We start from the raw sequence: 22,688 nt of genomic DNA, 5'->3' as shown, positions 1-22,688 counted from the left end.
GTGGACCGAATTTATGTCTCTTTTTTTAAAAATAAATTTTTTAATTAATTACTTTATTTATTTTGGGCTGCGTTGGGTCTTCATTGCTGTGCGCAGGCTTTCTCTAGTTGTGGCCAGCCTTACTCTTCCTTGCGGTACGCGGGCTTCTCATTGCGGGTGGCTTCTCTTGTTGCAGAGCGCAGGCTCTAGGCACGCGGGCTCTAGAGCACAGGCTCAGTAGTTGTGGCACACGGGCTGAGTTGCTTTGTGGCATGTGGGATCCTCCTGGACCAGGGCTCAAACCCGTGTCCCCTGCATTGGCAGGCGGATTCTTAACCACTGCGCCACCAGGGAAGTCCCGACTTTATTTCTCTTAACGCCTTCCAGCCACTTGTCTCCTCCTGCTCACATTTCCTGAGTAAGAAAACATAGTGCCTCCATTTAGTCTTCTTAGTGCCAAAGTGACTGGCAGCATCCTTCCTTATGTCAGCCGTGTGTGGGGTATTGTCATGGTTGGACGGCAGGAGCTTTGGAGGGCGAGAGTGTAACTGGACAGGCTCTGTGTTCTCCTACCCTTGCGGTAGCCGCCCCAGATTGTGGTGTTTTGTTTGTTTGTTTGTTTGTTTTTGGCTGCGTTGGGTCTTTGTTGCTGCACGTGGGCTTTCTCTAGTCGCGGCGAGCCGGGGCTTCTCTTCGTTGCGGTGCGTGGGCTTCTCATTGCGGTGGCTTCTCTTGTTGTGGAGCACGGGCTCTAGGCGCATGGGCTTCAGTAGTTGTGGCGCACGGGCTTAGTTGCTCCATGGCATGTGGAATCTTCCTGGACCAGGGCTCAAACCAGTGTCCCCTGCATTGGCAGGCAGATTCTTAACCACTACGCCACCAGGGAAGCCCCCAGATCATGGTTTCAGATGACGCTCTGATGTTTCTCTTCCAAAACTAACGGAAGATAGGACAGCCATCCAAGGCCCCCTACCCGTTTAACCAGAACAGCTCTGTGTTTATCCCTTTTATGTATTGAGCTTCCTTGACATATGCCCAACTTTAGGAGGAAAAAGTTAAATGAAACTTTTTTTGAAAGGGGCAGTTCGAAAACCACTGGACCAGTTGCCCTTTAAAGGCCTTTCTGCTTTGTAATTCTCTCATCTGAGAATTTGCCTTACAGACCCCTTTGTCTGGCCATGATTTGGGTTTTCTACTTGTAAGATCATGTGACTGCCAAAAAAAAGATCAAGTCACTGCATGTGGTCAGGAAGAAGAGTCATGTTGCAGTGTGGAAGTCCTTTGCCACATGAAACTGTCACACAAAACTGTCACACATGGTCCGTGATACACATGGTGTATCACGTTCAGTAGTGTTTGTTTGTGGCCTTGAGCAGGGGGGAATCTGCCTTTGTACCAGTAAGATTCACAAAAGGCCAAAGTAGCTTTGTTTTTGGAAGAAAAAATATGTGTATAAGATCTACTCCTCCCGAAGCCGTAAGCTACACTCTCATGGTTCCTTCCTCCCCCCACCCCCCACCTCTGCTTCCGTGCTTCCCCTTCTTACTCCTTGGATACTTTGCAGCTTTCTGTGGCCTCAAATGACTCACTGCTCCATATATATCACCAACGAGGAGGGCCTTTTTCACTTTGATGTCAATCAGTTGTTCATTGTGTGTCTGCTCTGGGCCACTTGCTAGCTGTGATGTCACAGGGTTTGGAGTGCTGTCTGGGAGGAGCCCTCCGGGTAGCCCTTTCCCTCACTGTGGTTAATGCCCTGTTATTAGTAGTGTGGGCCCAGCTCCATTTCGTCCCCTTTAAATTACAGGCTACCTTAAAATGTTCATAGTCACTTCTCCCCTGATGAACCACACACCCTCTGTCCTGCCAGTTGGTGACAGCCTCCTTTCTGCCGTCATTCCCTGTCCTTCTCCAGTCTTCCAGGCTGCTTGCGTGGAGCCTTCTCCCATGCCTTATCCAGTCCACACTGGTCAGCATTTCTCCCCCTTGTCTCTTCACACTGTCTTTACCGTTTCGTTGATAGTTAATCTCACACAGTTTTGTGGCACCTCTCAATTCTTCCTCACATTTTTGTTGAACTCCTAAATTGTTACTTTTGTCCACTTCTAGAAGGATAGTGACATGTCTAGTGAGTTTGTGACCTTCCCACAGTCCTCTCCCAAGGCAGGTCCTTTTCCTCTTTCAGGCTGGTTCAGGGACATCGTGTGTGTGTATCACTTTGATTTGCTGTGTACATTTGGAAGGGGGCTATAAAGCCTGGTATAGTTTATCTTCCTATTTGTTAGGCACCCAGATTCATTTTTAATCTTCTCCAGCATCAGGTTTGAAAACAGTGCATCGGGCAGCTTGGCATTCATGTTTAATTTTTCATGAGGCTTTATGTAGAAGATTCTTAGGAGAACTTGGCATGATGAACAGTGTGGGAATCAGACTTGTGTCATTGAAATCTAAGGCATGCCTCTCTCTGGGCAGCCCTGAGAGGATAGCCCAGACTCCCCAAGCCACAGCTACTCATCTATACAGTGGTGATGGTGATGCTTCATGCAGGATGTGGTGAGAGTGGAAAATAGCAAGTGTGGAGCACTTGATGTGTGTAGTAAGTACGAAACAAACAGAAACTGTTGCCTCACCCACTAAGACAAATTAGGGGACATGCAGGGCCATGTATGTAATGAAAAGATGTCTGTCAAACTTTACAGTGAATTGCGTGGGGAAATCAAGGTAACACAACAAACGTATGTTGAGGGCTTGTTACGTACGAAGCACCACATTAAGTACTGTCAGGGTCACACTGATAGAGACCCCAGTCTTCCAGGAGGTTCCCACTTGTTAAGAGGTGACGGGTCGATTCCTGGTACCCCGTGGGCAGGAGTCTGGCTTGCTCAGTTCTCTAAACCTGGTGCATGGGACGGTGTGCCTCATGAGGGCCTGATGAAAACGTGCTGAATGAATGGACGACTGACAGGAGCTGTGATAAAGGAGCTGTTCTGGGAGTGTGGGGTTGGGAGGGAGTAATTCTTGCTGGGCAATGCAGGATGGCTTTTGGAGGAGGAGAGAGAGGAATTTGACCTGGGCCTTAAAGGTAAATCAGACCCTGAGCACGGCAGGGCGGAAGATGAGCATATCAGGGACTGAGGAGGAGGGAGAGGAAGTAATCCCAGGCAGGGGGGCAGGAGGCAAGAGGAATCACAGGGCAGCTCCTTTCCCCTCCGTGTTACACTTTGCTTAGTCACATTCCTGGGATTTAGGTCTGTTCTAGAAAGAGGCAGTTGGGGGCTAGGTTTACTTCTCAGTGAGTGTGAGAGGTTGCCCCAAGAAGTCTGAGGCCCATCGGGATGACACCTCTGTTTCAGTGCCATGGGGACGGTCGTGCTGGACGGGCAGATCTACGTCTGTGGTGGCTATGATGGCAACTCTTCTCTCAACTCTGTGGAGACCTACTCACCTGAGACGGACAAGTAAGGACTCCAGCTCCCCTGGGGCAACTGGAGCTTGCTAAACAGAGTATGAAAAATCAGAACTGCAATCTTTTAATCATGCTTCTAAGGATAGGGAATATCTCATCTATTTAGCCCCTGTAGTACCTTGCATATAATAGGCATTTAATAACCTTTGGTTAAATGAATGAATGATTAAATAAATTCTAAAAACAGTCTGCTTAGATACTTGGAAACAGTTATTAATGCTGTGTACCTCTTAACTAAATCAGCGCATTTTAATAGAAATGCAGGTGAAAAGGGATGAGAAATAGATGAACAGCCCTTTCCAAAGTGGGTAAGATAGGATTTGGGAAAAAAAAGTTACATTTCAGATACTCAGAGAAGCTTGGGAAACATTGATGTCTGTACCACCAGAGGCCTCATCTTCCCATAATGCATATTACTATTTTAAAGACTGAAAAATTATGCGGCAGAGAAACCTCTTTAACTTCATTTTATCTAACACCTATCACCATCTGGTGGACTTATTTTGCGGAACACTCTTTGGAAAACACTGGCAAGGTTAGCCCGAGTTCTTCATTTCAGTATTTGAATCTGCTTTTACTATAACAGTATAAGCACATTAGTAGAATGGATTCATCACAGTGCTTTTAAGCCAATATTCCATTCACTTAACCAACTTACTATGTATCGGGCAGCGAACAGGGTGTCTCAGATCCTTAAGTATCACCTAGTCTGTTGGGGCCACAGCACAAGGTGATCGTCCTCCCTTGGGTGCCTATGTCTAGAGCTCTTGGGCACAGAGTGGGGAGGGCTCTCATCTTCCCCACAGCTTGCGGGGAGAGTCAGGTTGCAGAGATGTCTTCTAAGGGGAGACCCATCGTGGATAGTGGGAGACGTGCATCCCAGGTGGGGGGACAGCAGGAAGAGAGGCTTGGAGATAAGAAACAGCTGTGTGTGGTTGAGGAGCAGGTGTGGGTGGCGCATGGCAGGAAGCAAAGCTGGAAAGTGGATGAGGACCAAGTGGTAAAGAACCACATTAAGGAACTTGGACTCTGCCTTAGAGGAAACAGGAGTCCTCACTAGAGGACGTGCTGTGCAGGATCGGAATGGGGATGTTCTGAAAGCCAGGCCACCTGTAAGGGGACTGTTGCAGTGGTCCAGTGAGAGGCCAGAGCTAGGGCAGCAGTAGTGGGATGGGGACAAGCAGTGACTAGGAAGCAAACCAGGGGGGTCATGGTGACCACAGAATGTTGAGGATGATGGAGAAGAGGTCATAAAAATGCTGAGATTATAAGTATAGCAACTAGGTAGCTAGTGGTCCCATTATCGAGACCAGGGAGTGTGATGGAGGAGCAGATCTGTCAGAGACGTCTTGCTTGGGCGATGTTAATTTTGAGTGCCGGCAGAGATGACCAGCTATGGGCCCGAAGCTTAAAGTGAGAGGCGGCAGCCAGAGTGAGCCCTTAGCAGAGGTGGTGTGGGAGGCGATAAGAAGTGGGGAGATTGCCCAGGGTGAGATGGAGCACAGCACAGTTCCCCTGAATCCTTCTAAGCTGTCTTGGGAGGACAGGAACACCAAATCTCATGGCTCCCCTTCTACTTTGCCTCTTTCCTGAAGGTGGACTGTGGTGACCCCGATGAGCTCCAATCGCAGTGCTGCAGGGGTTACAGTCTTTGAGGGCAGGATATACGTGTCGGGCGGCCATGACGGTTTGCAGATCTTCAATAGTGTGAGTCTGGGCTCCTCCTGGGCTAAGGGCACCCACTCTTGTTTTCTTTGAGAGTTATTTTGAAAGGATATTCTTTGGGAAAAGCCTCAGCCTTGCCATTGCTAGGTAAGGTGTCATCCAGAGGCCTCAGGCCATCTGCCACATGCTCCGAAATGCTTCCAAGAATGGGAACCAGTGTGCACAAAGGAGAGAGGTAGGGTGTGGCCATACCACCCACACCCCCACCCTGTTCAGTTCCCCAGCGGATGCTGCGTGAGACCCGGTGAAATTCCTGCCCAAAGTAAGCCCAGTCATATACAGAGGGTGAATTTTCAAATAGTTGCATTCTTCTGGATAATTTGTTTGAAATTGCATTTATTCTTTTAAAAAAATCTCGAGAGCCACTTGCTGGTCACTCCAAAGTCAGTCAGTGCTGTGAGGGAACATGCTGTGCACGGATCTCAGGAGACCCTACTCTCATCCCAGCTCTGTCACTACATAGCAGTGCATCCTGGGCAACTCCTTGATTTGTTTCCTCAGGTGTAAACAGAACTGGTCAGGTTAGGCCATCTCTCTCTCACCTGTCCCTATAAGCCCACGAGCAGGTGCGCAGCTGAGGAAACTGGGCATCCGGGGCAGAGCACACACTGGCAGAGCTCCTTGTCCCCAGGCCCACCCTGGGGCCTGATGCCAGGTGGGCCACCGGTGACCAAGCTTTGGCTTTGACTGAACCTGCACCTGTCTCCCCGCTGCAGGTGGAGCACTACAACCACCACACAGCCACCTGGCACCCGGCGGCCGGCATGCTCAACAAGCGCTGCCGGCACGGAGCTGCATCCCTGGGAAGCAAGATGTTTGTGTGCGGGGGCTACGACGGCTCGGGCTTCCTCAGCAGCGCCGAGGTGTACAGCTCTGTGGCGGACCAGTGGTGCCTGATAGTCCCCATGCACACACGCCGGAGCCGGGTCTCCCTGGTGGCCAGCTGTGGGCGGCTGTACGCCGTGGGGGGCTACGACGGACAGTCGAACCTGAGCTCGGTGGAGATGTACGACCCAGACACGGACCGCTGGACGTTTATGGCCCCCATGGCATGTCACGAGGGAGGGGTCGGTGTGGGCTGCATCCCTCTCCTCACCATCTAAGGCGAAGGGTGGGATGTGGTGGAGTAGGGATCTGGTACAAACACAGGCACTTCCTTCCAGGGTTAGTCCCCCTCGGAAGAGGTGGTGGACCAGAAGACAGGGTGAAATGTGAGCTCGCCAGAGGTACAGTTTTCCAGGTGCTTAAGTCCTCCCTCCCTGTGCAGCCCTTGTGACCTTCAGGCCTAGGTCATCAAGATGCACAGCGTGGGACAGAAGCCCCTCTGGGTCCCGCAGCTGGTGACACAGGACTGCTTTGCTGGTCCACATGTCCACAGGCTCCATCCAAGCCCAGCTCCCACCTGCCACAGCTCTGTGGGTCGCCCATCTGCAGAGTGTCTTCCATCTGACACTCCTTGCCTACTGCTTGCCAGGTGTGTTGTGGCCAGTTTGCGATGGGGTGGCTTCAGTGGCCAAGCGTGTTGGAAACTGTGGGGTGTGGGTGGGAGAGGAGGGACACAGGCCGGGTTGTCCTCACTGCGAGGCTGCAGCCATGGCAGTGCTGGTTGCACACACGCACCTCCTCCTTCCATCCGAGCGCACCGAGAATTTTGTCTGCATTGCTGAGTAAGCACGAAGAACAGAAGCTTTTCCTGTGTCTAATTTTGGGATTTCAGCGAGGTCTTTTTCATCTTGTTCAGGAGAAACAGAGGGAGAGGATAAAAGATACTTGAAAGAAACTGAAGGAAAGTTAAAGAAACACTTGAAAGAAACTGAAAAGAAAAATAATTTTTTAAAGTGAACATTTTTTTGCAAGAAGAAAACATAAAAGACACTAGAGGCAAATATGTGTTTAAATGGAAAACCACCCAACGTGAAAAGGGTGGTATCCGCTCCCACATTCGGATCCCAGGGTCCTAAGGCCTCGCATGGCACTCGGGGTTCCCTCTGAGCCCCTGTGTGTCCAGAATCAGTGCGCACTCGACCAGTCCTGTAGCAAGGTGCTCGTGGGGTTTGTCTTCACACCCACTATCAGAGGACTTTTTTAATCGTAGGCTTAGCGAGTTGGCTAAGTTATTGCCACTCTTCTAGGTGGGAGCTCCTAGCTTGTCGCTGGAGGCTCCAGATGCCCCTGTGGTTATCTCCCACTGCCACCATGGCACTCATGCAGATTCCCACCCCACTTTCATTCCTTCCTTATTTGACCAGCAGGAAACAGCAGGTCTGGCCAGATTCTCATTTGCCCATCTATCATTCTTGGATAGTTTTCTTCATCGTGATGCTTCTGAGGTACATTGACCATTTGTACCTCTAGAACCTAACCAGAGACTTGGTCCTTCCACCAGCCACGGCTGGCTTGATCCAGTAACCATATCTACCCTGCCAGTCCGCTGCTCCTCCATCCACTCGCCAATTCCAGGGGTCTGGTCTCCCCTCCAGCCCTTGGCAGACTGACCAGCAAGGTGGACCTTTATATTCTAGCAAAGCTGGCTTTATGACGTAAAGAACTAAAAGCTGAAAGAATCTCTTGCTGCTGCAAAGAACAGATTTTATATTTCTTCCTATGATCTTAGCTAATGACCTCTTGAAGAGGCTCCATGCTCCTCCTTCCTCCTCCCTGGATGGGACCTTGATGCTGCAAAGTGGGACCCCAACAGGAGGACTCTTCTCTTACCAGTGCACTGGGCAGTGGAGCTGTCCTTCAACTGCTGCTGCCAAAATTTGGTTTTCCAAAATTCTTCCAGTAGAGACTAAAAGAGGATACATTTCCAATGCATGATTGGGTCTCAGGGTCCCAATCTCTACTTGGTTGGTCTGCCCATCGCTGCCTGCCTGGGTGTCCTGGAAGCCTGTTCAGAAAGGCACCATGTGACACCTGAGACGTCTCTCCTACCCTGGGACTGTGAGGTTTACCAGTGTGTGCAATCGCCATGTTTCCAGAGGGAAGTACCTTTGTTACCTGCCACTTAGGAGCTGGGCCTCTGCTAAAAGCACTTGAAAATGATGTTTTTATTTTAAAAGACTTAACAATCTGATATAGTTGAGCCTGGGCTTGTGGTAGAGCTCTGGCATTTCTCGCTCCCTGTCGGTTTGCCTGTTAGAGGTAGACTTGGAAGGAGGGTGGGGTCTGTTATTCCTGTTAGAGAGGAGTTATCAGTGCTTGTCTTCTTATTATAAGCCCCTTTCTTTTGTGAATTTGCAACAGCACTGACAAACCTGGGTTGTGAATGTGTTAAGAATCAACCAGTGGACCTCACCAGGTCCTTAGGATGCTGACCCAGATTTTGCCATTGGGGTTGAGAGATCATTTTCCCATGATCTGCTGCTCTTGTGATAGCCTTCCTACATCTACTCCCACCTCCTGGTGTAGAAGTTACACTGCTCCACCTGGGGTCAGTGTTTCCAAGTAAGGTGAAGCCAGTGCCTTGATCTGGGCTCTGAGCACAAGTGAGCAAACACTAACATTTTCACACTCTCCACAGTTGGTTCCTCAGTCTGACGGTGATGACTGTTTACAGGTGGCTGGTCTGACCCTTTGATGTTGGAGCCTTTCCAGTAAAACCATGAAAAGAAGAGATGCCACCCATAGGTATTGTGAAAAGGGTATAGGGCAGATACTGTGGACAGTGAACCTTGGGGTCCGACCCAGCTCTGAGCAGAGGACTGTGGCATTCGCTGTCCTAGGGTATTTCCCCTTAGATAACACAAGGAACCTTCTCTTCTGGGTTTCATCCGAGAGCAAAGCCAGGATGGGAGCTGAAGTCCAGCCTTTTGACTTGGCCACAGAGATGTGAGTAGGTAGGAATTCCGATTCCCCCTCCCCCCAATTTATTGTTTCCCAGAAAAATCTTAATTCCTTTTATTTATAGAACGCATGTCTTTTGTGTTAAGAAACCAAAGAGAAATAAAGAGTACACTCCTAATATCTTCTTGCCCTTTCCTGATTTTATTTTTTTTAAATTAGAGGTAAATCATATTTTTATCGTAATTCAGTGAAAAAATATTGGACAAAGTGAAAATATTTCTGTGAAAATAAGGAAAAAGCCCAACAGCATGGCAAAAGTAGTCTTTGGAGAGACGTGTATATTTTATAAGAATGGGTTCTGATGAAAAATATATGCAAAAGACTTCCTGAGCGTGTTGCATATTTGCTCCTGTCCGGATCACCACTTCTCTTGGATTTCCCCCTTTCTTCACTCCCTGCCATAAAACTCCTAGAGTTCCTAAGTGGAATGTGACTGCCTGTGACCACCTGGAGCCAAAACCCCCAGCTCCTTTTTTATACCTCCAAGCCAGAGGTGCTTAGCTTTGGTGCACATAAAAGTCACTGGAAATTTTTTAAACCACAGATTGACTTGTAGAACCCTCCCCAGAGACCAATTCCCTAGGGCTGGGGTGCAGCTCAGGCCCTTGTGCAGGCAAGTTTCCACCATGGTTGGTATGCTCATCCCAGTGTGAGAACCAGACTCCAGTGTTTAGTTTCCTCTTCCAGATCTGCCTTCCTAAGATTGCATCCTGGTTACTGTGGTGGTGGATTTTAGGAAACTCTTCATGCACACTTTTCCAAAAGTCAGTTTATGGTCAGCCTCATCCAGTGGGTAATGGTTGTACTCTTGGATGACAACTTTTTGTGTGTGTGTGGCTGTGTTGGGTCTTCGTCACTGCACATGACCTTTCTCTAGTTGCGGCGAGCGGGGGCTACTCTTCGTTGCAGTGCGCGGGCTTCGCGTTGCGGTGGCTTCTTTTGTTGCGGAGCATGGGCTGTAGGCACATGGGCTTCAGTTAGTTGTGGCACACGGGCTCTAGAGCGCAGACTCAGTAGTTGTGGCTCACAGGCTTAGTTGCTCCGCGGCATGTGGGATCTTCCCAGACCAGGGATCGAACCCGTGTCCGCTGCATTGGCAGGCAGATTCTTATCCCCTGCGCCACCAGGGAAGCCCTGGATGATAACTTTTTAAAAACGTTTTTGGAAGGGTATGTCACTCCCACATACACCCCCTCAGCATGTTTCACATATAAACACTGTTGATTCTCACTTGGTCCTCTTAGTAACCTCTGTGCAATAGGTGACATAGCTCATTTTAACATAAATTTTCTCAGAAGGGCTGAGTAACTGACCTGATTCATCAACTAATTGGTAGTATCGTCAAGAATTGAGACCAGATCTCCACATTCACAGTCCAGTTCACCTGAGGAAAGCAGTGTCTTCGTCCTCTGGAGCAGCTGATTCATCCAGCCTCCATGCCCCGAGTGTGGAGGTCTGCTGCCCAGTACTGTGATGGCCTTCGAGAAGCAGACTGAGCAGCGAGAGAAAGAGAAGAACCCTGTTTGGATTATGGAAACAGGTACCTTTGTGTTGAAAAAGAGGAAACCAGATTATCTGTGGGCTCTACTGTGGGAGAAAGGTCAAATGCCTCTAAAGTAGTAACAGCCCTTTCCATGAACCTACACCCCTTTGCTCAGAACCAAAGAGCTCATGGGTAGAGCTCTTTGCTCAGAACCAAAGAGCTCATGGGTAGAGAGTGGACCAGTGAACTTTAGCTAGACTCATCTGCTTGACTTTCCATTTCTTTGTTGTTGTTGTTCTTTGAACTCTGCTTTCCCAACTAGCAGCAGAGCCCACTCCTCTTCACCCCAAAGATCAACAGTACTGGTTTTTACTGCTGCTCACAATAACGTAACATTACCCAATGGAAAAATGGCAAGGGAATCTCACAGTTCTTACAGAAATTATCCCAGGCTTACTGTTTCCTATTTCATCTCTAGTGATACACAGATGTTTTCCTCTAACGGAGCTCAGTTCCCTATTTAATTCTCTTTTTCTAGGTTTGCAGTTCAGGATAAAAACCCAAACTACCTAGCATGGCATAGAAGGCTGCTGTGGTCTGGCATCTCTGGTCAGCCTAGTACTTCTCCTCCATGCTTGTCCCTGACTGTATCCCGGCAGGGCAGTGGCCTGTTTGCCTGTCTCACCCACTAGATGGTGAGCTCCTTAAGAGTCTCCACTATTGTGTACCAACACCAGACACATGGAAGAGACACAACCATTATGTTTCTTGACGAACTTGAGGTCAGGTATAGCCAGATTCAAAGTTCACCTAATCATGCTTCCTAGTTTCCCTTTGTTTTGCATCACTGTTGGTTTTTTTTTTTTTTTACAATTTTATTGAGGTATAATTTACATACCTTAACATTCACTCATTGTAAGTGCAGTTCAGTAGTTTGTAGTAAATGTGCAGAGTTGTGCAACCATTACCACTACCCCATTTTATACTATTTTCATCAATCCATAAAGTTTCCTCGTGCCCATACACAGTCCCCATTCTCACCCCTGTCCTTGGGCAACCACCATTTTGCTTTCTGTCTCTATAGATTTCCCTGTTCTAGATGTTTCATATAAATGGAATCATACAATATGTGGTCTTCTGTGTCTGGCTTCTTTCCTTAGAATAATGTTTCTGAAATTCATTCATGTCATAGAATATATCAGTAGTTTGTTCTTTTTATTTTATTGTTCCTGAATAGTATTCCACTGTATGGATATACCACATTTTATTTATCCTTTTTTTTTATCAGTTGATGAATATTTAGATTGTTTCCAGTTTAGGGCTTTTATGAATAGTACTGCTATTATGTACAAGTTTTTGTGTGACATATATTTTCATTCCTCGAATATATTCCTAGGAGTGGAATTGCTGGGTCATACGTACGGTAAGTTTATGTTTAACCTTTTAAGAAACTGACAATTTGCATTTCTCTAACAACTAATGGTTTTTGAGCATCTTTTCATGTTCTTGTTAGCCATTTGTCTATTTGTAGTAAAATATCTACTGAAAACTTCCCCATTTTTAAATTGGGTCATATGTCTTATTGAGTTAAAGAATTCTTCACATATTCTGGATACAAATTCTTTATCAGATAAATGATTTGCAAATATTTTCTCCCAGTCTGTGGCTTGTCTTTTTATTTTCCTAATAGTGTCTTAATAATGTTGTAGAAGTTTTTAATTTTGATTAAGTTTAGTTTTATCAGTTATTTCTTTTATGGATTGTGCTTTTTGGTGTCGTATCTTAAGAGCTTTTGCCCAACCCAAGGTCATGAAGAAATTCTTCTAGAAGTTTTATAATTTTAGCTCTTGTGTAGGTGTATAATCCATTTGAGTTAATTTTAGAATTCATCTTTTTTTGTGCTTGGATATCCATTTGTCCCAGCACATTTGTTGTAAAGGCTATCTCTTCCTCCATTGAATTGCTTTGGTACCTTTGTTGAAATCAGTTAACCATAAATATAAGTGTTTACTTCTACTTCTAGACTCTCAATTCTGTTTCATCGATCTCTATGCCTGTCCATGAGCCAATACCACACTGATTGTATGCTACTGAGTTTTCCAGCTTTAAAGTAAGTCTTAAAATTAGATAATGTAAGTTCTCCAACTTTGTTCTTTTTAAAAATTCTGTTGAATATTTTAGGTACTTTGCATTCCCATATAGCTTTTATAGGTCAGCTTGTCAACTTCTACAAAAAGTTTTCTGGGTTTTTAATAGATATTGTGTTGAATTTATAGTTCATTTGGGGAGAATTACCATACTGACAATACAAAGTCTTCCAATCCATGAACATGGGATGTCATTTGTTTAGATCTTCCTCTGTTTCTCTTAGCAATATTTTGCCATTTTTGTTGTATGAGTGTTGTACTTCCTTCTGTTAAATTGATCCTAAGTATTTTTGTTTTTATGCTGTTGTGGATGGAAGTGCTTGCTTAATTTTAATTTGGGGTTTTTTTTGGTGCTAGTATATAGAAATACCGTTGTTTTTTTGTATATTGATCTTATATCCTGTGACCTTGCTAGATTTATCTATTAGTTTTTCTTTTTTTTTTTTGGCTGTGCCACGTGGCTTGAGGGATGTTCCCCAACCAGGATTGAACCCGGGCCATAGCAGTGAAAGTGCTGAAACCTAATCACTAGACTCCCAGGGAACTCCCTATTAGATTTTATCTTTTAAAAACAAAAATTGTATATGTGTATTCCTTGGGATTTTCTACATGCATGGTATGTCATCTGTGAATAAAGACAGTTTCACTTTTTTTCTTTCCAATCTGGAAGCCTTTAATTTTTCCCTGCTTTGTTGCACTGGCTAGAATCTCCAGTACAGGGAGTTCCTTGGAGACCTAGTGGTTAGGACTTGCTGTGGCCCAGGTTCAATCCCTGGTTGCAGAACTGAGATCCTGAAAGCTGCGTGGCCTGGCCAAAAAAAAAAAGAACTTCCAGTACAATGTTGTGTAGAAGTTGCACAAGTGGACATTCTTGCCTTGTTCTCAGTCTGAGGGAGGAAAACATTAAACATTTAGTCCTTCACCGTTAAATATGTTAAGCTGCGGAGTTTTTATCAATGTCTTTTTTCAAGTTGAAGAAGTTTTTTTTGTTTGTTTGTTTGTTTGCCGTACGCGGGCCTCTCACTGTTGTGGCCTCTCCCGTTGCGGAGCACAGGCTCCAGATGCGCAGGCTCAGCAGCCATGGCTCATGGGCCCAGCCGCTCCGCGGCATGTGGGATCTTCCCGGACCAGGGCACAAACCTGTGTCCCCTGCATCGGCAGGCGGACTCTCAACCACTGCGCCACCAGGGAAGCCCTGAAGAAGTTTTTGTCATGAATGGGTGTTAGGTTTTATCAAATGCTTTTCCTGTACCTATTGAGATCATCATGTGGTTTTTGTCCTTTAAGCTGTTAATATGTATATAATATTAATTGATTTTCAAGATGTTGACCCAACATTGAATTCCTGGGATAAATCTCACTTAGTAACGGTGTGTAATCCTTTTTATGTTGCTGGATGGTTTGCTGATTTTTTAGGAGTAGTTTCTGCATCTGTGTTCACTAGAGAGCTATTTTCTGTAGTTCTCTTTTCTTGTGATGTCTTTGGCCTTTGATACTGGCCTTATAGAATGAGTGAAGTGTTTCCTACTTATTTCTCTAAGAGTTTGTGAAGAATTAGTATTATTTTTTAAAATATTTGATACAATTCACCAGTGAAGCCATCTGGCCCTGTTATTTGAAGGATGATTTTAAATTTCTTATTCAGTTTTTTCACTTGCCTGGGGGCCTCCTGAGGGTGGGTCCCCCCTTCTCTTAGAAGGTTGGATTCTTGTGGTTAGGGATATTCTTGCACCATTAACAGAGATTGATACTACCAGAGTGGGCCTGGTCTGTGCCCTTACAAGCCCCTCACTTTCCCTCTCTCCCTTGTCTGGAGGTGCTCACCTCTTCTTGTCTCAGAGATCATGATCATCTCTTCTCTCCACTCCGGTACTGCCCACTTCCACCTCTTTCTAACTTCCAAATATAAAGAGGCCTCAGAGCTCAGAGTGAGCTCTCCCTAGCTGATACTGCCCTTTCCATATGTGAGGAAGGCACCTGGAGTCTTATCTCTAGGCCAGCACAGATTCACATATGCACTTGAATATGTCCCAGTATGACCATGTCCAAAGTGGAACCTCAAACCTGGTCAGCCCTTAGTTTTCCCCATCCTCATAGTGTATCTCTCATCTTCCCAGTGGTTTAGTCAGGAACCCAGTGCTGGGTTTTAGAGGGGGGAAGGGATGAAAGTTACTCATCATCATCATCTCCATCAGCTAAGCCATGACCTAGTTCTGTTGACTCTATTTCCAATCCAGTTCTATCCTCTACTTCCATCCTAGTCCACACCGTCAGCATATCCCTTAGAACCTGGATCACTACAGTGGCCTCCTAAGCGGTGTCCCTGTTTCCACCCTTGTGCCCCCGCTTCCACCCTTGTGCACTCTGCAGTCTATAGGCAGCAGAGCAGCCAGAGTGAAATTGTAAAGTTGTAAACCAAAATTGTGTCACTCTCCTGTTCATACCCCTCCAGTGGCTCTCCAGGGCTTCAGGGCCTGTTCTCTTCTTGGGATGGTTTGGGGAGAAGTTCAGACACAGTTGCCTTAGCAGATAAGAGGTGTGGCCCCCTCCATCCCAAACAGAGCTCTCCTTGGTTCTTTTTTTTTTAATGTATTTGTTTTTGACTGCATTGGGTCTTTGTTGCTGTGCACGGGCTTTCTCTAGTTGCGGCAAGTGGGGGCTTCTCTTGTTCTGGAGCACGGGCTCTAGGTGTGCAGACTTCAGTAGTTGTGGCGTGCAGGCTCAGTAGTTGTGGTGCACGGACTTAGTTGCTCCGTGGCATGTGGGATCCTCCCGGACCAGGGCTCGAACCCGTGTCCCCGGCCCTGGCAGGCGGATTCTCAACCACTGTGCCACCAGGGAAGTCTCTCCTTGGTTCTTTATAGAGCATTGCATATCAAGTCTTGTCAGATCCTCCCAACAGCCTGGTTGAAGAGCTAGCAGGGCTATCCCCATTTTATAGATGTGCAAATAAAGGCTGAGTGGGGAAGAGACCTACTCAAGACCACTCAATAAGTGGTAGAGAAAATAGATAAAACAGATAACAAATTGTGATACATCCATACTTGGCAATAAAAGGAATGACTGATATATTGATACAACATGAATGAATCTCAAAATAATGATGCTTAGTGAAAGAGCCAGACAAAAAAGGAGTATATGCTGTATGCTCTGTCTTGGTCTGTTCAGGCTGCTGTAACAAAATACCGAAGACTAGGTGGCTTATAAGCAACAGACATTTATTTCTCACAGTTCTGGAGGATGGGAAGTCCAAGATCAAGGGACCAGCAGATTCACTGTCTAGTGAGGTCCTGCTTCCTGGTTCACAAACAGCTGTCTTTTTGCTGTGTGTCCTCACATGATGGGCATGGCAAGGGAGCTCTCCGTAGTCTCTTTTATAAGGACACTGATCCCATTCGTGAGGGCTGTGCCCTCATGACTTAATCACCTCCCAAACGCCCTCCCCTCCTTACTTTAGAGGTTAGGAGTTCAACATGTGAATTTTGAGGGAACAAAAACCTCCATTCTATAGCAGATTCCATTTATATAAAACTCTGGAAAATGCAAACTAATCTGTAGCAACAGAAAGTAGATCACAGTTTGCCTGAGGACAGCAGGATTGGCGAGGAGGGTATTTGGGAGGAGTCAGGGGATATAAAGGAGTGTGAGGAAACTTTGGGGGATGGTGGATATGTGCACTGTCTGTGGTGATGGTTTCACAGATGTATACTATGTCAGACTTACCAAAATGTATACTTTGAATATGTGCAAGTTATTATATGTCAATTATAGCTCAATAAAGCTGTTTAAAAAAAAAAAAAACAGACACTGATTTTCCACTGTGGCTTCTGAGTCCCCAAGGTCTGCTGTCTCCTCTGGGGCTCCCGATCCTGGGGTGCAGTTCAGGCCGAGATGGTAAGGCGACCTGTGGACTCCAAGGGCATTGTGGTCTCCATCACGTGGGGACAACCCCAGCTTAGCAGCTCCTTTGCTGGAGTCAGGTATGTCCTCCATGTGGGTTAACTTCAGAATCCTGCTTTTGTCTTTTTTTTTTTTTTTTTTTTTTTGTGGTACGCGGCCTCTCACTGTTGTGGCCTCTCCCATTGCGGAGCACAGCCTCCGGACGCACAGGCTCAGCGGCCGTGGCTCACGGGCCCAGCCGCTCCGCGGCATGTGGGATCTTCCCAGACCGGGGCACGAACCCGTGTCCCCTGCATTAGCAGGCGGACTCTCAACCACTGCGCCACCAGGGAAGGCCCTGCTTTTGTCTTTTGACACAAACACTTTCCTCGATGTTACATGGGCTTCAAGATTATCACGGTTTTGAAATGTTTAATTCCTTTATGCATATGCTCACCTCATACATACCCCTCCTATTTCATATAAATGCAGAAGTGTGCCTCATAGTCATCCTTGCTAAAGTGCAGCTCCCACTTTTTTCTTTTCCTTTTTTGCTGACTTCATTCTACCTCTTGTATCAGTAACTCCCCCAGAATAACCCACGTTAATACCCTGGGGTATTTTCTTCTCTATTTTCGCTACACCAATATAAAGCATCTGTATGTATCTGCAGGTCCATATTTGGGAGTTTCTGTTTTACAGAAGATGGATTCCATTGTACATAATTTTTGGAGCCTTCTTTTCCCCACACCTTCTGCTGAAGCTCTAATCCATTTTTAAAGGCTGTGTCATGTCCCAGGGTGTATATGTCCCATCATTTATTCAGTCATTTCTCAGCTGGTTGTTTCTTTGTTTCCATATGTTGGCCATTGGGTTTTCTTGAAAGATGTTATTTTATTTTTTTACACATGTGTCTTTAATCCAGCTAGAATTTTTAGCAGATACTGTATTTTTTCCTCCAGATGGTGAACCAGTTAGGCCTGCCTCATTTATTAAAATATCCACCCTTTCCCCACTGAATTGAACTGCCAGTTTAGAACTTACTGCCTATGTTTTCTTCTAGGAGTTTTATGGTTTCAAGTCTTCCATTTAAGTATTTAATCCATTTTGAGTTTATTTTTTGTATAAAAAAATAAAAAGTGGAAAGTTGTCTAGTTCAGTTGTTTTGCAGGTAGCTGTCCAGTTTTCCCAACACCGTTTATCGAAGAAGCTGTCTTTTCCCCATTGTATGTTCTTGCCTCTTTTGTCATAGATTAATTGACCAAATAAGTGTAGGTTCACTTCTGGGATCTCTGTTCTGTTCCATTGATCTATATGTCTGTTTTATGCCAGTACCATACAGTTTTGATTACTGTAGCTCTGTAGTATAGTTTGAAATGTGTGATACCTTCAGCTTTATTCTTCCTTCTCAAGACTGTTTTGGCTATTTGGGGTCCTTCGTGTTTCAATACAAATTTTAGAATCATTTGTTCTAGTTCTGTGAAAAATGCCTTTGGTATTTTGATAGGGATTGCATTGAATCTGTAGATTGCCTTGGGTATGTTCATTTTAACAATATTAATTCTTCTAATCCATGAGCATGGTATAATATTATTTTTGATGCAATTGTAAATGGGATTGTTTTCTTAACTTCTCTTTCTGATAGTTCACTGTTAGTGTATAGAAATGCAACAGATTACTGTATATTAATTCTGTACCCTGCACTTTACTGAAATCAGTTATTAGTTCTAATAGTTTCTTGGTGGCATCTTCAGGATTTTCTATATGAAGTACAGAAAATGTTGTCATCAGCATACAGTGACAGTTTCACTTCTTTCTTTCCAATTTGGATTCCTTTTCTTCCTCCCTCCCTCCCTCCCTCCATTCCTTCCTTCCTTCCTCTTTCCTTTTTCTTTTCTTTTTCCTGCCTCCCTCCTTCCTTCCCTACCCCTCTCCATTCCTTCCTTCCCTACCCCTCTCCATTCCTTCCTTCCCTACCCCTCTCCATTCCTTCCTTCCTTCCTTCCTTCCTTCCTTCCTTCCTTCCTTCCTTCCTTCCTTCCTTCCTTCCCTCCCTCCCTCCCTCCCTCCCTCCCTCTCTCCCTCTCTCACTCCCTCCCTCTCTCTTTTTCTCCCTCCTTCCCTCCAGCACTATATTGAACTATAGGACTTCCAGCACTATATTGAATAAAAGTGGCAAGAGTGGGCATCTTTGTCTTGTTCTTGATCTTGGAGGAAATGCTTTCAGACTTTCAACATTGAATATGATGTTGCCTGTAGGTTTGTCATATACAGCCTTTATTATGTTGAGGTATAGTCCCTCTATACCCAGTTTGTTGAGAGGTTTTTTCTTTTTTTCTTTTTAATGTTATTGAAGTACAGTTGACTTACAGTGTTGTGTTAATTTATGCTGTACAGCAAAGCAATTCAGTTATACACATATATATTCTTTTCCATTATGGTTTATCACAGGATATTAATTACAGTTCCCTGTTCTATACAGTAGGATCTTATTGTTTATCTATCCTATATATAATAGTTTGCATCTGCTAATCCCAAACCCCTGAGTTTTTTTAATCATAAATGGATGCTGAACTTGTCAAAAGCTTTTTCTGCATCTACTGAGATGATCATATGATTTTTTCTTCAGTTCATTAATGTTGTGTATCATATTGATTGATTTGTTGATTTTGAATCCCTGGGATATGTCCCACTTGATCATGATGTATGATATTTTATTGTTGGATTCTGTTTGCTAATATTTTGTTGAGGATTTTTGCATCAGTGTTCATCAGTGATACTGGCCTGTAATTTTCTTTTTTTGTGATGTCTTTGGTTTTGGCATCAGGCTTTTTAGAATGAGTTCAGAAGCATTCTTTATTTTTTGGAATAGTTTGAGAAGAATAGGTGTTAACTCTTCTTTAAATGTTTTGTAGGGAATTCCCTGGTGGTCCAGTGGTTAGGACTTGGTGCTTTCACTGCCGGGACCCAGGTTTGACCCCTGGTTGGGGAACTAAGATCCTGCATGCTGCACGGTACAGCCAAATTTTTTTTTTAATGTTTTGTAGAATTCACCCATGAAGCCATCTGGTCTTGGACTTTTGTTTGTTGGGAGGGTTTCTTTTATTCTTATTATTCAATTTCACTACTGATAATTAATTGGTCTATTCATATTTCTATTTCTTTTTTTAAAAGATTTATTTTATTTATTTATTTTATTTGGCTGTGTCAGGTCTTAGTTGCGGCACACGGGATCTTCGCTGAGGCATGCAGGATCTTTTTTGTGGTGCACGGGCTTCTCGTTGTGACGTGTGGATTTTCTCTCTCTAGTTGTGGCGCGCGGGTTCCAGAATGAGTGGGCTCTGTAGTTTGCAGCACGCAGGCTCTAGTTGAGGCACAAGTAGTTGTGGTGTGCGTGCTTAGTTGCTCTGCGGCATGTGGGATTTTAGTTCCCTGACCAGGGATCAAACCCACGTGCCCTGTGTTGTAAGGCAGATTCTTTACCACTGGACCACCAGGGCCAGGGAAGTCCCTATATTTCTATTTCTTCCTCAGTCTTAGGAGAGTGTACATTTCTAAGAATTTATCCATTTCTTCTATGTTATCCATTTTATTGGCATATAATTGTTCATAGTAATCTCTTATAATCCTTTGTATTTCTGTGGTGTCAGTTGTAACTTTGCCTCTTTCATTTCTGATTTTATTTATCTAGGCCTTCTCTTGATGAGTCTGGCTAAAGGTTTATCAATTTTGCTTATCTTTTCAAAGAACCAGCTCTTAGTTTCATTGATCTTTTCTATTGTTTTTTTCAGTCTCTATTTCATTTATTTCTGGTCTGATATTTATTATTTCTTTCCTTCTACTGACTTTGGGTTTTGTTTGTTCTTCTTTTTATAGTTCCTTTAGGTGTAAGGTTAGATTGTTTATTTGAGGTTTTTCTTGTTTCCTGAAGTAGGCTTGTATTGCTATTAAACTTCCCTCTTAGAACCTCTTTTGCTGCATCCCATAGATTGTAGATCATGTGTTTCCATTTCATTTGTCTCCAGGTACTTTTTTTAATTTCCACTTTGATTTCTTCAGTGACGCATTGGTTGTTTAATAGCATATTCGTTAGCCTCCACGTTTTTGTGGTTTTTTGCAGTTTTTTTCTTGTAGTTATTTCTAGTCTCATACTGTTGTGATTGGGAAAGATGCTTGATATGATTTTAAATTTATTTAGACTTGTTTTGTTGCCTTGCATGTGATCTGTCCTGGAGAGTGTTCCATGTGCACTTGAAAAGAATGTGTATTCTGCTGCTTTTGGTGGAATATTCTATATATGTCTATCAATTTCACCTGATCTATTGTGTCATTTAAGGCCAGTATTTCCTTATTGATTTCCCATCTGGATGATCTGTCCATTGATGTAAATGGAGTATTAAAGTTCCCTACTATTATTGTATTAATGTCAATTTCACCCTTTATGTTAATATTTGCTTTATGTATTTAGGTGCTCCTTGATTGGGTGCATATATATTTATAATTGTTATATCTTCTTGTTGGATCAATTTCTTTATCATTATATAATATCCTTTATCTCTTGTTACAGTCTTTGTTTTAAAGTCTATTTTGTCTGATATAAGTATTGCTACCCAGGCTTTCTTTTGATTTCCATTTGCATAAAATACCTTTTTCCGTCCTCTAAATTTCAGTTTATGTGTGTCTTTAAATCTGAAATGAGTCTCTTGTAGGCAGCATATATATGGGTCTTGTTTTGGTATCCATTCAGCCACTCTTTGTCTTTTGATTGGAGCACTTAGTCCATTCACATTTATAGTAATTTTTTTTCAATTACATCATTTGCATTTATTTATTGAAGGCCATATATGCCGTATAAAGTAATTATCGATAGGCATGTACTTACTGCAATTTGTTCATTGTTTTCTGGTTGTTTTTGTAGTTCTTTTTGTTTCCTTTCTTTTTCTTTTGCTCTTTTCCCTTGTGATTAGATGACTGTCTTTAGTGTTATGTTTGGATTCCTTTCTCTTTTTGTATGTGCGTATTTATTACAAATTTTGGTTTGTGGTTACCATGAGGTTCATATGTAATGACATATATATGGTTATTTTATATATGTGGTTATTTTATATGTGGTTATTTTATATATATATAGCTGTTTTAAGTTGATGATCTCTTAAGTTCAAATGCATTCTAACAACCTAAAAATGCAATTTTTACTACCCACCCCACACATCAATGTTTTTGACATCATATTTTACATATTTTTGTGTATCCCTTAACTGTTCATTGCACATATAGATGATTTTACTACTTTTGTCTTTCAAGCTTCCTACTAGCTTTATGAGTGGTTGATCTACTACCTTTACTGTATGTTTGCCTTTACCAATAAGATTTTTCCTTTCCTAATTTTCATATTTCTAGCTGCGGTCTTTTCCATTTAGCAAAGTCCTTTTAACATTTCTTGTAAAGCCTGTTTAGTGGTGCTGAATTCTTTTGGCTTTTGCTTCTCTGTAAAACTCTGTATCTCTCAAATGTGAATGATAGCCTTGTTGAGTAGAGTGGTTGTAGGTTTTTTTCCTTTCATTGCTTTGAATATATCATGCCACTACCTCTGGCCTGCAAAGTTTCTGCTGAAATGTCAGCTCATAGTCATACGGGAATTCCCTTGCAGGTAACTAGTTGCTTTTCCCTTGCTGCTTTTAAGATTCTCTATCTTCAATTTTTGCAATTTTTATTATAATGTGCTTGGTGTGCACCTCTTTGGGTTCATCTTGTTTGGGACTCTCTGTGCTTCTTTGACTTGGATGTCTTTTTTTTTTTCCCCAGGTTAGGAAAGTTTTCAGCTATTATTTCTTCAAATAAGTTCTCTGCCCCTTTCTCTTTTCTCTTTCCAGGACCCCTGTAATGCAAATGTTAGTATGCTTGATGTTGTCCCAGAAGTCTCTTAAACTATCCTCATTTTTTTAAATCTTTTTTTCTTTTTTCTGTTTGGCTTGGGTGATTTCCACTACTCTGTCTTCCAGTTAACTGATTCATTCCTCTGTAACATCTAATTTACTGTTGATTCCTTCTAGTGTATTTTTTATTTCACTTATTATATTCTTCAGCTCTGTTCGGTTCTTCTCTATATTTTCTAATTCTTTACTAAACTTCTCACTGTGTTCATCCATTCTTCTCCCGAGTA

The 22,688-nt window shown here is 43.8% G+C and overlaps 1 protein-coding gene across 17 annotated transcripts in view; it reads left to right on the top strand.

The window, feature by feature from the left end:
• Nucleotides 1-22,688, top strand: part of KLHL18 (kelch like family member 18) — a 74,232-nt gene that overhangs the window by 45,334 nt on the left and 6,210 nt on the right. For 12 of the 17 annotated variants that reach the window (XR_009542838.1, XR_009542825.1, XR_009542826.1 and 9 more), the window contains 4 exons: nt 3,333-3,437; nt 5,041-5,150; nt 5,887-10,556; nt 12,523-12,609. Coding sequence is in view for 2 of the 17 variants with exons in the window: in XM_060162114.1 (XP_060018097.1) it covers nt 3,333-3,437; nt 5,041-5,152; nt 5,887-6,273 (604 nt within the window). In the remaining 15 variants the exon portion in view is untranslated. Of the gene's footprint in view, nt 1-3,332; nt 3,438-5,040; nt 5,153-5,886; nt 10,557-11,895; nt 11,923-12,522; nt 12,610-22,688 lie in introns of those variants that run through there. The other 5 variants (XR_009542830.1, XR_009542827.1, XM_060162114.1 and 2 more) reach the window with 3 other exon arrangements.

The sequence above is a fragment of the Lagenorhynchus albirostris genome, chromosome 10 (genome assembly GCF_949774975.1).
Source record: "Lagenorhynchus albirostris chromosome 10, mLagAlb1.1, whole genome shotgun sequence".
Classification (NCBI taxonomy): Eukaryota; Metazoa; Chordata; class Mammalia; order Artiodactyla; family Delphinidae; genus Lagenorhynchus; species Lagenorhynchus albirostris.
Note: the sequence above shows the minus strand (reverse complement) of the source record. Positions and strands in the feature narration are given on the sequence as shown.